General features: G+C 51.9%; 2 protein-coding genes across 2 annotated transcripts; both read left to right on the forward strand.

The window, feature by feature from the left end:
* The first annotated feature begins 444 nt into the window (after positions 1-444).
* Positions 445-8,284, forward strand: LOC103582640 (heme oxygenase 1-like). Its single transcript, XM_008564185.1, has 5 exons — positions 445-467; positions 1,814-1,934; positions 3,994-4,485; positions 5,820-5,886; positions 7,543-8,284. Exons 1-5 carry the CDS (start codon positions 445-447, stop codon positions 7,671-7,673), a joined length of 834 nt encoding a protein of 277 aa, XP_008562407.1. The 3' UTR covers positions 7,674-8,284.
* Positions 8,285-12,254: 3,970 nt separating this feature from the next.
* Positions 12,255-14,310, forward strand: LOC103582641 (DNA replication licensing factor MCM5-like; the record flags this gene model as incomplete). Its single annotated transcript, XM_008564186.1, has 3 exons — positions 12,255-12,421; positions 13,973-14,099; positions 14,182-14,310. Coding segments are annotated over exons 1-3 (423 nt in total), but the record flags the coding sequence as incomplete, so codon positions are not given.
* Positions 14,311-14,673: the final 363 nt, after the last annotated feature.

Here is a 14,673-nt window from a genome sequence, read left to right on the forward strand (position 1 = left end):
TTTTTTTTTTTTTTTTTTTTTTTTTTGTCTAAGCGTCCTGTGGCTGGACTTTGTTTTCCGAGGGTCATATGACAGCTCCCCTCCACCCTGCGCCGCCGGGGGAGAGCGGGAAGCAAGCCCCGCGGGTGTTGCAACTTCGGGCCAGAGAGTGGGAATCAGCTGTTTGGACGGGCCCACGTGACCCGCCCGAGCATAAAAGGTCGGCGCGGCCACGGCTCGGCAGTCACTGCTCGCCTCCTCCCATCGCGGCTGTCGCTCACGGAGCCAGCACCGAGCGAGCCCAGCACCGAGCCCAGCACCGAGCCCAGCACCGAGCGAGCTCAGCACCGAGCCCAGCACCGAGCGAGCCCAGCACCGAGCGAGCTCAGCACCTAACCCAGCACCGAGCGAACCCAGCACTGAGCCCGCACTGAGCCCAGCACCGAGCAAGGCAGCACCGGCCGGATGGAGCACCCCCAGCCCGACAGGCAAGTACGGGGCGCCCCTCCCTCCCTGCCCAGCTTGCGGCTCAGTCCCTCCCTGACACACAGCCGGGCAGCGACAGAGCGGAGGAGCCAGGAACTTGGGCTTTGCAGTCAGGAGGAACTGGGTTCCGATCCTGCCTGTGCCGGTGGGGTAGCTGGAGGGAGGAAAGGTGATTTACCTGCCTGGCACTCTGGTGAGGAGTGAGTGACCAGATGGGAGTGTCCCCTGTGGTATCCGGCCTTCGAGGTAGCCAACTTTTATTTTTTGGTGTCCAACTTTAGAGGTGTGCTTGGAGATGCTCTTGCTTGATCTGGGATCCCTGGGTGAGAGTGCTTTGGTTCTCTTGGTGGCTTCTGCCTCCCTCTAGCTGTGAGGCACCTGAGCAAGACATGACCTTGGCTGTGCTTTTCCTCATTTCACAGAAGGACACACAGTTCAGGGAGGCAACATGCACAAGGGTGCCCAGCCAGCAGGTGTCAGAGCTGGGATTTGAGCCTTGGTCTATCCACCTCCAAGTCCTGCTCATCCTCTTCCCCCAAGGATTTGCTGAGCGTGTACAGAGCAGGAGATGATGTTTCTGGAAGGGGTGTGGGAGAGGAGGGAGAAGTTACAGTTCTATGGGTTCGGGGGGATATGGACACATGGCAGAAATGTTCCCAGAAAGCGACTTTTTCTTTGAGTAAAGCAGAATTTCTCAGGCTTTTTAGCCCTAACACTTTCACGAAAAGCATAACATTATAGGAAGTCAAAAGATTTGTTTCTTTTTTTCTTTTTTTTTTTTTTTAAAGATGACCGGTAAGGGGATCTCAACCCTTGACTTGGTGTTGTCAGCACCACGCTCAACCAGTGAGCGAACCGGCCATCCCTATATGGGATCCGAACCCGTGGCCTTGGTGTTATCAGCACTGCACTCTACCGAGTGAGCCACAGGCCGGCCCAAAAAGATTTGTTTCTGAAACTTGAAAATAAATGAATTAAGTATTGGGTCTGAAAGCCAATCAAAGCAATTACAGCGTTGACTGTGACTGTTCACACTGTCTGCAGCTTCTCCCTGGGTTTTGTTGTACTTCCTGCCCTCCACTGGGAATAGCTGGTAACAGCCTCCCCCTTGGTTTGGGGGGCTACATTACGTAGGATTTTATTGACTAAAGAGGGGCTGCATCTTAAGTGGTTGGGAACATGTCCTGTGTCAGATTGGAAGGCTGGATTTATTTCTGCAGATATAGTCTGATAAAGCCAAAGTCTCTGGAAGGACTGCGGACAGGTGGGTGGCATCCTCAAGCTCAGAGGCTGGGAAGAGCTCACCTGCTGCCAGCCCCTGTTCACCCACCCTCCCTTCCCTCTGCAGGATGCCCCAGGATTTGTCAGAGGTCCTGAAGGAGGCCACCAAGGAGGTGCACACCCAGGCAGAGAACGCTGAGTTCATGAGGAACTTTCAGAAGGGCCAGGTGACTCCAGAGGGCTTTAAGGTATGTGGCCCGGTAGGAGGAGCCCTGGTGGAGGGTGTGGCAGGTGCAGTTATGCCCAAGGCTCAGGCCAGTGATTTAAGTGGGGATTTGGGGATGCTGAGGGACCAGATTGGCATGTCCAAGGGAGTCATCTTACAAATGATGACACAAGCTCAGAGAGAGGAGGTCACACGAGTTCATGGCCTGCTAAGTAGTATTGTGGAGAGGCTGGGCAGCAATTCTATCAACTGAACACCCTATTGTTAGGGGGGCATTTTATACACTTAGTTCTAATCTTTGCCTCAACCCTGCTGTGGAAGATGAGGACAGGAAAGCTCAGAGAGGCTAAGTGACTAACAGAAGGTCACACAGCCAGTAAGTGAAAAGGTCAATATCAAGCCAAGACCAGTCTCATTTCAGGGCTTGCGCTCCTGACCTAATTCTTATTGGCTTCTGAAGGCGAGAGATAGTATAGTCTTAGCAGGACCACTTTCTAACAGTGCAACTGGGGACACCCATCTAACCTCCCCAAGCCACCTTTTTCCCATCTGTGAAATGGCATTTCAACAGCAGGGTTTTCTGAAGCACCCACTCTATGCCAGGCACTGATTTGGCTATTTCCTGGTACTGTTGTGAAATTCATGCAAACGGAAGGAAAGAGCTTGATGAAGAACCAGACAAGTGTTAGTGTGGGTTGTTGAGGTTGAACAGAGTGTGGGGGTGGAGAGCTGTAGACCTTCATCGCTCTTTTGCAATCTGGACCCTCCCCCACCCTGGTTCCACCACGAGAGATGCTTCATTGAGGAGAGATTTAACATGTAGTTCCAGGGTGGTGGGGCCCTTGGGCGTGTCCTGTGGGTAATGAGTTTTCCTCATACTCCTCTCCCTCCATCAGAAAGATGACGTACACCCAGTTGCTGTGATGTGGCTGTGGGGAGCCTGGAACGGGAGGTGACCTCTGCAGTACACCCTCCCCGGCCACCACAGACTTTAGATCTTGCCTCTAAGTCACAGAGTTCAAAGTGGGCACCAAGATCCATGAGAGAACCCAGCACGCATTACATTTATGCTGCTGGAGGGGGCACTTCTCACGGCCTCTCTGATCTGAGCACTAAGTGCCAGGCTGCACCCTGGGCTTTGCCTGAATCATCTCACTGTACCCTAACACCAGCCTCATGTAGTATGTGTTTGGATTATTCCCTTTTGTGGGGGAGGAAACTGAGGCTTGACTTGCACAGACTCACACAGACCTCAGATCATCTCCTGCTCTAGATTGGTAAACTGAGACCAGAGAGGGCAAGTGGCTCACCCAGGGTCACACAGCTGAGGACTGGCAGAACTGAGGTTAGAACTGGGCCTGTCACTCAAAAACTCAGACCCTTTTGTACCAGGCTGCTGGGCTTTCTGTCCCCTTGAGGAATGGGGCTGCCAAGAATGTTTATGGCTCAGAAATAACTTGGAAACCTCAATTGAAACATCTTAATTCTGTCCTCCTTCAAATTTGAACTGGAGTACTAATGTGTAATGGCTCAGGGAGCCCTGAGCCAAAGTTTGCCAGGGCCTGTCACCCCAGGCCAGCATCCAGAGGTGGTGGGATACAGAGTGGACCTCCAGGAAGGAGATTGTGCTCTGAAGATGGTCACACAGAGGTCCAAGGCCAAAGCCACCTGGCCTGTTTCCTTTAATCAGGTACTCCCCTGCTCTAGAGCTATGGTGGCTCCCTAGCCTGGGCTTGAATCCAATTCATTTTTTACTAGCTGTGCAACCTCAATGTCCCATGTCTTCTCTGAGACTTAGTTTCCTTCTCCGTAAAATGGGAATAGCAATTCCTTTGTTGGGTTTTCATAAGGATTAAATTCAGCCTCATGTTTTACCCAGTGGGGTAAAAGGGTTTTAGGCTGAGAAAGCACATGATTCTATTTTTCTGTTGTGAAAGTCCCTCTGGCTGCTACATGGAGAGGATTGGAAGGGGCCCAGAGGGGACAAGTGGTGAGGGTCTTTCCCGAGGCAACAATGAAGGGGATGGACGGTGGGTGGGGGTCTTCTACACAGCTGGCTTAGAAGCTCACTCTGCTTTCAGCTGGTGATGGCTTCCCTGTACCACATCTATGTGGCCCTGGAGGAGGAGATCGAGCACAACAAGGAGAATCCAGTCTACAGCCCCCTCTACTTCCCAGAAGAGCTGCACCGCAGGGCCGCCCTGGAGCAGGACATGGCCTTCTGGTACGGGCCCCACTGGCAGAAGACCATCCCCTACACACCGGCCACTCAGCGCTACGTGAAGCAACTGCACGAGGTGGGACGCACAGAGCCCGAGCTGCTGGTGGCCCACGCCTACACCCGCTACCTGGGCGACCTGTCCGGGGGCCAAGTCCTCAAGAAGATTGCACAGAAGGCCCTGGACCTGCCCAGCTCGGGTGAAGGCCTGGCCTTTTTCACCTTCCCCAACATCGCCAGTGCTGCCAAGTTCAAGCAGCTCTACCGCTCCCGCATGAACTCTCTGGAGATGACCCCCAAGGTCAGACAGAGGGTCATCGAAGAAGCCAAGACTGCATTCCTGCTCAACATTCAGGTGAGGGTCTGGCAGCCCAGGGTGACCACCACCTCCCCCAGCTGCTCCTCCAAGGGACACTTCTCTTGTTGTAGGGGAGGGTGCTGTGGGTCTTGGGAGCCAGGGTTCCAGTCCTGCCTCAGACTAGCTGGGTGATTGTGGGCAATCTCCCTACACTTCAGTTTGCCCATCTATAAAACAGGGATAATGATAGTACCTACCTCTTACAATTGTTGTGAAGGTTAAGTAAAGTCCCTACAACAGTGCCCAGCAACGGTAAGCCCTCATTACTTAGCTGCAGTCATTATACGGCAAGAGAACCACAGTTGTAGCACTCTGTGACAACAGTCTGTGATAACATGTAAGTTGTGTGTGCACTTGTGTATAGCCAGGTTGGCACTGCAAGGGTTACAGCTGCTGGAGACATGGCCTTTGCCTTCTGGGGACTCTCAGCCTAGCCAGGGAGGCAGGTTACATCTTTCTACAAGTGTCTCTAATCCAGGGGAAAGGGGGTTTGAGCAAGACTTTGAAAGATGAATTCTTGGGCAGATCTGGAGGGGTTGTGTGTTCCAAGTTGGGGTGGGGTTCCTTCTAACCCAGATGTAGCAGGGTCCTGTCACTCACCTCACTACCTGGAGGCACTCTGGGGCTGGGCTCCCAGCTCCCGCCCTCCTGGTTCTTACTCCCAGCCTGGGATTACAGAAGAGACCAGTCCTGGCACCTGCTATGGAGCAATGCCTCTCCCATGCATCCTCCCCCAAATCTGATCAGTCCTCCAAAAAACTCTGTGTCTTTCAGAGGTGTAGTCAAAAGAATGGGGGATTTGGAGTCAGAGCCCATATGAGGGCTGGCTCCTGATGCCTGACCTCTGGGATGGCCTTGGGTAAAGCACCTCACCTGCAGGGGCTGCATGCAGTTCCCTTGTCTGCACACCCAGCCTGATAAATACCATGAAACACAGCTTGCCAAGGCTGCACCTCACAGGTCTAAAGTTGAGTGAAGAAAGCAGGCTGCGGAAGAGTGCATGTGTTGGAGTGTCATTTACATACGGTTTTAAAATAAGCAAAACGGTACTTTCATAGGAACACAGAATAAGGGCATGAGTGGGGGCAGTGATCTCCAAATGCAGAGTAGTTGTTACTGACGGGAGAGAATGGAAGAGCTGGCAGAGGAGCCAACAGTGCTTGCAATGTCTCATCTCTTAAGTGTCTTTCTCCGGGTGAAAGGTATACGAATGTTCAATATTTTCTTAGGATTTTGTTGTTTCCAAAATATTTCATAACAAAATGTGAAATCCCACCTTCATGCCTACACCATTCCTCACTGACACAGCATGTGCTTCTTTTGTCTTTCAGCTGTTTGAGGAGTTGCAGGAGCTGCTGACCCAGGCGCGGGCGCAGCGGGACTGCAGCAGGGTGCAAGGTGAGGGCTTCCCAGGAGGGCCTGGCTGTCTGTCTCTAGTGTCTCCCTTCTTCTGTCTTCTGAATGTTTGTACGTGAGAAGCAGGGTGCAGGCAACAGGTCAGCCTTCAGTGTGTGGCTCTGGAGAAGCCATGAATCTTCTTTATATCCATTTCTCCACCTCGAAATGAAGGGGGTGGGCTGGTCGTTTAGCTCAGTTGTGAGAGCACAGTGTTATGACACCAAGGTCAAGGGTTCGGATCCCCATACTGGCCAGCCGCAAAAAAAAGAAGAAAACAAAGGGAGGTTGATCTAGTTCTAGTTCTTTGGCTCAGAAGTGCACAAACCCCCCTCGGAAGTCATGGGCAACCCACCTCCCCTTCATTTAGACTCCTTTTTAGGCCTTTTCAAGGTTCCTGAGCAGGTCCCCTGGTGTGGGGCAGGGAGTGGAGGGTCCAGTTACTGACCTGCCCAGGACACTGGGAAGACCTGCAACCTCTGGGTCTTGTGGCATGTGAGCCCCTCCCTCACATGCCTCTGAGAGCCATCGAGACTGGCCACAGTGAGAACATCTGGGAGACTTCCATAAAGACCAGAACCTGCCACAACATGTCCCCTCGCTGAGCCTAACACACCATGGGAGGGAGTGTGGCTTTGGGAGCAGGAGGGAGCAAAGAGGTAAAGCTCACTTCCTGCTTGGCAGGCGACTTTAGGCTTTCCCTCCTAGTGCCACCCAAACCCACCTGGCCTGTGGCTCTCTCACCTTGCCAGGATCTGTGGGGTGGGGGGACTTCACCCTCATGCAGCAATTCTCAAAGTGTAGTCTCAGTACCCTCTCAGGGGGTCTGTGAAGGCAAAGCTATTTTTATGCTACGCTACTACGATTACTTTTTTTGCCTTTTTAAACTCTCATTTTCTCATGAATGCATGTTAGAGTTTTCCAAAGGTAATATGTATAGACCGAGAGAACACTCGTTCTGTGCCTGTGGCTTCGGTGGATGTCCCACCCACCCAGGCTGCAGGCTGCCTCTGGCCTGTTGAGTGTACATGACTAGGGATGGGAGTGGATTTGAATTTTGACCTCAGAGGTTCCACTTTCTAGCTCCTGCCCCATCACCACCATTTTTAGAAAATGTATAAGGGTTTGAGATGAGGATTTATTTATTTATTTTAAAAGATGACCGGTAAGGGGATCTTAACCCTTGACTTGGTGTTGTCAGCACCACGCTCACCCAGTGAGCAAACCAGCCATCTCTATATGGGATCCGAACCCGTAGCCTTGGTGTTATCAGCACCGCACTCTCCCGAGTGAGCCACAGGCTGGCCCCTTGAGATGAGGATTTAATAGCTCAGACCTCATCACCTGTAAAGCGTAAGAAGGGGGCCTTGCTGAAAGTAGGCAGAAGTTTGAAAAACATGCATGGGGCCCAAGAACTTTCTCCCAGTGTGGCCTGGCTGACCACAGAGAATGGACAGCTTGGAGAAGTAGGAAGCTCCTCATCTTTTAAGGTATTCAGGCAGGGTCTAGAAGGATACCTGTTTGTGCTCTAGCAGAATCCTGGCATTGAGCTGGGGCTGTGCTAGAGATCCTGAGGCCCCTCTGCTTTGCTTTTCTGTGACATCAGACACCCCCATGCCCACCTACCTGTTGTTGACCTTGCCCCCATTTCTCTTTCAGACTCCACCCCCAGGGAGACTCCCAGAGAAAAGCCCCAGCTCAACGTCCTCTCCCAGGCTCCGCTTGTCCGATGGGTCCTTACACTCAGCTTTCTGGTGGCAACAGTTGCCGTGGTACTTTATGCCATATGAATGCAAGCGTGCCGGCTCCCTGGGGCCACGAACTCTGTCCAAAGGAGGGCCCTCTTTCTGGAGAGGGAAAATCTCTTGGTTGGCTTCCTTACCTTGCGCATGGGACAGTTTCAGGGACCCCAGCCCTCTCCCTGTATCCCTCTGGAGGAAGGAGCCTGTGGCATCTTCCCCAACCAAAAGCACATCCGGCCAATGTCCTGAACTTGCCAAGTGGGAAGAGGGGCCCAGCTCTGCCTCTCAGCATCCCCAGCTCCTGCACAGAGCCCAGAAGCCATGGCCAGAAGTAGCAGCTGTCCTAGACCTCCAAACGCTCTGATTTCATTGTATCCTTGTTGGCACGGCCATGACCGCTTTCCCTGTGGGCCGTGGCAACTTTCATACAAACGTGCAGATGTTGTGTCTTGTGTTTCTGTCTTGTTTTTGTTGGAGCCACTCTTTATTCCTGGCTCAGCCTGAACTGTGGTATTTTGTTGTGTTCTGTTGTTTTTATAGCAGGGTTGGGGTGGCTTTGGGGGAGTGGGTGGGTGGGGAGGGAGGTGTTTTATTTTAACACCACTGTGGCCTTGGTCTCTTAACTTTTGTGTGAAATAATAAACGTTATCTGATAGTAACTTGAAGTGTTTTTGTGGGCTCCGTTATCCGTGGGGAACTGACCTTTTCCTCACTTGTTTCTTGAACGCCTGTTGGGAGAGGAGGCGGCAGCGGTGGGGTTGGCAGTTGCTGGTTTCGGATGTTGGGCTCTATTTGAGAACGTGAGGGGTGAGCTTTAAGCAGCTGGTGTGTGTACAACCTGACTTAATGCGAGGCTCACCTGTCCTGAGGATGGGGTTTCCCTGTTAGGCTGAAATGAGCAGGTTCTGGGGTGAAGTTTATACATTCAATACAGTGACTCTTAGGGACTGGAGTGAGATCCCTGGGTTCAAATTCCTACTATTCCCCCTTGAGGCTGGTTGCTTAACCTCTCTGGGGCTCAGTTTTATCACCTGTGATATAGATAAAGTGATACCACCTCACCTGTCTGTCTTGAAAAGCAAAATGCCAGCACTGTGCACCATTATTAGCTGCTGTTATGCAAGGTGGGAGACCAATGCTTTGTGACTCTTGTATTGTGGGAGTCAGCTACATCATCTCTATGTTAATCCTCATAGCAAACCTGTGAGGGGCATTACCACTATCTGAGTGTCAGGAAGGATTCCAACCAGGTCTCTCCAGCCCTATAACCCAAGCCATTTCCACTGCCCTAAGTTGTGAAAGCGACCAAAGTACTAAATATGCAACCTCCCAATCTGGGATAGTGGAAACCCTTCACTGGATGTGTACTGGGCAGAGCAGGGGACAAGGCATTTCCTCATACAACCGGTATGTGAGGACTGGGAGTCAGGAGACCTTTGTCCCTAGTTCTGGCTGTGTCACCTATGTCTGGAAACTTGGGCAAGTCACTTCAAGTCTCATTTTGTTCATTGGTAAAACAAGAACAATACACGTACCTCCCACAACTAGTGGGAGGATCCAGTGGTGTCCAAACACCAGTCTGTGCAGGGTGGTATCAGAATCACCTGGAGACACTTAGCCACGGAATCCAGGGCTCCACGCTGAGAGGTTCTGATTCTGGAGACCTGGGTTGGGACTCCAGAATCACTATTTATGAAACATGCCCTGGCAGATTCCAATGTGCAACTAACTGATCGATCCGGGAGCCACTCTTTATGAGATTATGTGTGCAAAGCTCAGGCATTCAATTTTAGTACATGTGCTGCTGAAACAAGCACTAAAGCTCAGGCGTTCAAATAGCAGCTGTGGCTCTGCCGCCCTGGCAGAAGGAGGCATCTGCGAATGGGGCATAGATAGTTACTGTAGTGACAAAGGAAGGGAAGGAGAGGAGAGAGAGAAACAATCTTGAATTCTACTAATAGGAGAATGAGTGAGCAATTTGTATTCTATCAATTTTCAAAGATGAGCAAAGCTAGACATTAGTTATAGTGGTAAGGACAGATCTTAACGGGTAATAACTACTGCAATAGGGAAAAGAGTCCGGCATGAACTGAGCTCATCTTTGATTTGTACCAAGGTGAATAGATATTTTAAAGGGAGATTGAGGGAGTAAGGGTTGGGCAAGCGGTGCTTAGTAGAATTAGGAAAGTGAAAAACTACAAAGTGTTTGTCAGTGTAAATGCAATTAGGCCAGCTGTGTCTATTTGGCAATTATCAAAGTCAGGATTCTAGCCTCCCACAGAGACTGGGAGACAGAGGTGTCGGCTGGAACAAACAGTGAAAAATTTTTGGCAGCCTTTAGTTTTCTCAGGATGGCACTTTGAGAGAGGCTAGGGTCATCTTAGAGATGTGGTCTTGAGCTATTAAAACTATTAGTTTTTGTTCAAGTCTTTATAAATCAAGGTTGAGTCTTAGTTGAGAAGGTTCAAAGGAATAGGGCTAGAGTCTGGGCAAGGAGAGAGTCTTTATTACCATACTGTGGAAAATTAAGAAGCTGCTAAAATACAATGAACTAAATCTACATCTCTTGGTGCAGAGGTGTCTGTAAAGCATTGGTGAGAAAAGCAAGTTTCAGATTCATTTTATGTTACTTTTATACACTCTAAAAATACACATAATTTTGGGTGGGGTTACATCCAAATGTTTATTAAGTTAAAACACCCATAATATAGTAAGTTGAACTTACACAAATAAAAAGACACTTAGAGGGCCGGCCCGTGGCTCACTCGGGAGAGTGCGGTGCTGATAACACCAAGGCCATGGGTTCGGATCCCATATAGGGATGGCCGGTTCGCTCACTTGGGAGAGCGTGGTGCTGACAACACCAAATCAAAGGGTAAAATCCCCCTTCCGGGCATCTTTAAAAAAAAAAAAAAAAGACACTTAGAAATAGATCTGAGGCACCAGCCCGTGGCTCACTTGGGAGAGTGCGGGGCTGACAACACCAAGTCAAGGGTTAAGATCCCCTTACCGGTCATCTTTAAAAAAAAAAAAAAAAGACACTTAGAAATAGATCTGAGGCACCAGCCCGTGGCTCACTTGGGAGAGTGCGGGGCTGACAACACCAAGTCAAGGGTTAAGATCCCCTTACCGGTCATCTTTAAAAAAAAAAAAAAAAGACACTTAGAAATAGATCTGAGGCACCAGCCCGTGGCTCACTTGGGAGAGTGCGGTGCTGACAACACCAAGTCAAGGCTTAAGATCCCCTTACCAGTCATCTTTAAAAAAAGAAAAAGAAATTGATCTGAGAACAAGGGGCATAATTATTATTATTATTTATTTTTTTGGCAGCCTGCCGGTATGGGGATCCGGACCCCTGACCTTAGTGTTATAACACCGCACTCCAACCAACTGAGCCAACCAGCCAGCCCTTAGGACACATCTATAGAAAACGAAATATAAACACAAGAACCAACAAATTAGATGATGTGACAATCAGTACTATTAAACACACACACAATTTAAATGAATGCTCCCGGCAAACGTATGTCTGCACGCCTGTGGCGAAGAGGACGGAAGGTTCTTTCCGGCTCGCGTTGGGACAGGGCCCAGAGCAGGGAGGGGCGCAGCTTGAGAGCCACTGCGCAGTTCTGACAACTCTTCCCATTTTTCAAGCTCGGCTGCAAGTCTAGTCGTCAATTTTCGCACATTTTAAGCACTGCCAAAGGATTTAAAGCTTTCTACAAAAAAGAAAAAAGATTACAATTGGGTCAAAGAAAATGTCCCTCGAGTCCCAATTGTGACAACTTTGGTCTTAAGGGGTTAAGGAGGCCCAAAGAGAGGAATTTTCGGCTTTTGGGGGCAGTGTGCTACGCTGAGAGGCACGGAGCGGGGACGCAGTGAGCGGCGTCGGAACCTGCCTGTCCCCGCCACCAGCCAGGAGGCAGCGGCTCCTCGGCGTCTCGCCCGGGGCCGGCCGGCGCGCGGCGAGCGGGAACTTCTCGGGGCCGCGTCTCCCGTCGCCAAAAGGGGCAGCTGAACCCTGTCATTGCTGAGCTCCTAGTTCTTTCTCCCCAGGGCTCTGAAAGGGGCCGTTTGCTCACGACACTTTTAAACAGGCTTAAGAAACATGCACAGGGGAAACACGGCGCGCCCACCCCTCCGCCATCTTTGCGCCCGCCCCGCGCCGCCGCTTCCTTCCCGGTCCCAAGTTTCGCGCCAAATTGTTTCGCAGACAAAATGGAGCCCGGAAGGAGGCGAGGCCTGTCGTCCCGCAGCCAATCCGCTTCGGCAACCGGCCCGGGAGGCGGGGCTCGAGGGAGAAGAGCGGTCCAATCGCTGGCCGCGGGGCCACGGCGAACCAATGGGGGCACGGCGGCCGCGGCGTCCGAACGCGGCGTCTCGTTTTTCCCGCGAAACTCGGCGGCGGAGCGTGGAGGGTCTGGTGTCCCCCGGCCTCTGGCGTGCGGGAAGGGAGAGGTGAGGCCGGTGGGGCTGGGGTCGGCCGTCGTGGTGGGGCAGGAGTCCAGGAGGGGAGCCGGGGTCGCTCGCACCCCGGTCTCGGGGCCGGGACCCAGGCGTGGGCGGGGAGGGCTGCGGCGGGCCGCCCCCAGCCTGCTCCTGCTCTTTGTTCCCGCGCCAGGTGCGGTCATGTCTGGCTTCGACGACCCTGGCATTTTCTACAGCGACAGCTTCGGGGGGGACCCCGGGGCCGACGAGGGGCAGGCCCGCAAATCGCAGCTGCAGAGGCGCTTCAAGGAGTTCCTGCGGCAGTACCGAGTGGGCACCGACCGCACGGGCTTCACCTTCAAATACAGGTGCGCACGGCGGCAGCGATGCCCTGCCGGCCCCTCGGCTTGTGCAGTTCAGGGACACAGACCGAGTCTGGCGCCACGTCTCCGCTCGGAGCCTTTTAGAATCGTAGACGGAGCACAGGTGGGGAAAGGAGCCCATCGTGGGTCACAGGACTCATCCCGGACCTCCTCACCCCCTTGGCGCGTGTGGTTTCTTATGTCTTATACCTTAAGTTTTGAGTGAGTCCCCTGTTGAGCGGGCAGCAGCCATCCAGCTAGAGCCACTTGGGCCCTGTGGTTCCTTATGCTGCCTCGTCTCTGTTCATCTGCTTCTTACGATCCTTTCCTGTGATGTTTGTGATACCTTGTGAACTCAAGTTCCCTGTGGGTGTCAAAGGTGAAGGCGGTAGGTAGTAACGATTCACTTTATTTCCTACATTCATTTATTCATTCCAGTCTTGCGTTTTCATTGATTGAGCACCTACTGCATGCCAGGCACTGTTCTGCATGCTGGGCAATAGCACTTAAAAGCTGGACAAGATCCCGGCTCCTAGTCAGTTGTACAACCTGTGACACTGTATCGAATCCTCATAGGCCTTGGGTGTCCCTGAGACCTTAAAATGCAGAGAACATGAGTTTGCAGGCTCAGCATTGGGCCTGACCATTTATTAACTGAAGGACATCCAAATGACATTCTCTCTAGACCTCAGTTTCTTCATCTGTAAAACGGGTAAAGCCATTCCTGTCTTCATTTATTCATGCAGCAGCTAACACTGACCACTTATGTGCCAGGCACTGAGGTACAAAGATGAAAAGACACATACTTCTTGTCTTCAAGCTCATGAGTCAGGGGAGTGAGGCAGAGATCAACAAATCAACTCCAGGGTGATAGTCGCCTCAGTGGAGGAAAGTACGGGGAGTTAGGGAAGTTGGAGGTGACTCTGGAGCCGAGAGGAGAGTTAGAGGTGCGGAAGGCATTCCAGATAGGGGCAATTGCATGTGCAGCAGTGTGGCCGGCTGTTTTATTGGCTCTTTGACATAAGGTAGAAGAGGATGGGCCTGTGATTCTGTGGGCTGGGGAGCAGACTGTGCATAGGTCAGTGGTCCCCAAATGTGTTCTTGGGACAGTAGTCCCATGGGATGCTCTGTAAAAAGAGTCTGGCAGTTGACAAGATGGACATGGCCTCTGCTGCCTCAGAATCTCCAGGTTTGAGGCATGTGTGTTGTTGGTCTCCAGGAGTGAGTTAAAGGCTCTGAGAAGTCCTGCAGTGAAGGAACTGGTTTGCTGTTTTGTGCATGCTGAACTGTCTGTATATTGAAACATCTTCCAACCGTCTCATGAACCACTTCTGTGGAGCTTTCTTTGGAGAACACCTCTGTCGACAGTGGGGAGCCTCTGCAGGGTTAAATGATGGAACATCCTGCAATTAGATGTGTGTTTGGGAAGAGGAGTGGTGGCACTATGGTGGCTGTGGCATAAGCAGATTCTGAGGGTGCGGGTGTACCTCGGCCACTGTTGGTTTCTTCTTTCCTGCACCCTTTCCTGCCCTCACCTTCCTCACCTGCCCACTCCAGGGATGAGCTCAAGCGACATTACAACCTGGGGGAGTACTGGATTGAGGTGGAGATGGAGGATCTGGCCAGCTTTGATGAGGACCTGGCTGACCACTTGTACAAGCAGCCAGCCGAGCACTTGCAGCTGGTGAGTGGGACCCTATCCTTAACCCCCCCAAGGACTGGCTCTGTCCCAGTCACTAACAGCCTGTGTCTTTCCTCTCCTACAGCTGGAGGAAGCTGCCAAGGAGGTGGCTGACGAGGTGACCCGGCCCCGGCCCTCTGGCGAGGAGGTGCTCCAGGACATCCAGGTCATGCTCAAGTCGGACGCCAGCCCGTCCAGCATCCGGAGCCTGAAGGTGGGTCTCCTCCCGTTGAAGAGTACAGTGGCTGCTGCCGGGTGCAGAGGGCTTTGGTACAGCCAGACCTGGATGCCAACTTTGTGACCCTGAGCAAGGCACTTGACCTTTCTGAGCCTATTTCCTCCTTTGTAAAATTAACTCACTGGACAAATGTTTACTGAGCTCCTCCCGTGGGCAGGGCATTCAGTTGGGTCCCAGAGAAACAACAGTGAACTACGTGATGAGCTCCTGTCCTCGAGGAGTATATATCTAGTAGGGGTGGACTGAGTAAACCTATAAACATCACCTGTGATCATTTTAGATGGTCATAAATGTAATAACAGCAATCAAGAGGGTGACAAGAAAAGTGGGGGGGGGGGC

This window comes from Galeopterus variegatus, unplaced genomic scaffold, assembly GCF_000696425.1.
Source record: "Galeopterus variegatus unplaced genomic scaffold, G_variegatus-3.0.2 Scaffold17159, whole genome shotgun sequence".
Classification (NCBI taxonomy): Eukaryota; Metazoa; Chordata; class Mammalia; order Dermoptera; family Cynocephalidae; genus Galeopterus; species Galeopterus variegatus.

What these genes read in the sequence shown, in the direction of transcription:
- LOC103582640 (XM_008564185.1), top strand. Translation starts at nt 445, where the DNA reads ATGGAGCACCCCCAGCCCGACAG. An exon ending in GAGCACCCCCAGCCCGACAG is followed by an intron (nt 468 to 1,813) that starts GCAAGTACGGGG and finishes TTCCCTCTGCAG; the next exon opens with GATGCCCCAGGATTTGTCAG. An exon ending in GGACTGCAGCAGGGTGCAAG is followed by an intron (nt 5,887 to 7,542) that starts GTGAGGGCTTCC and finishes TTTCTCTTTCAG; the next exon opens with ACTCCACCCCCAGGGAGACT.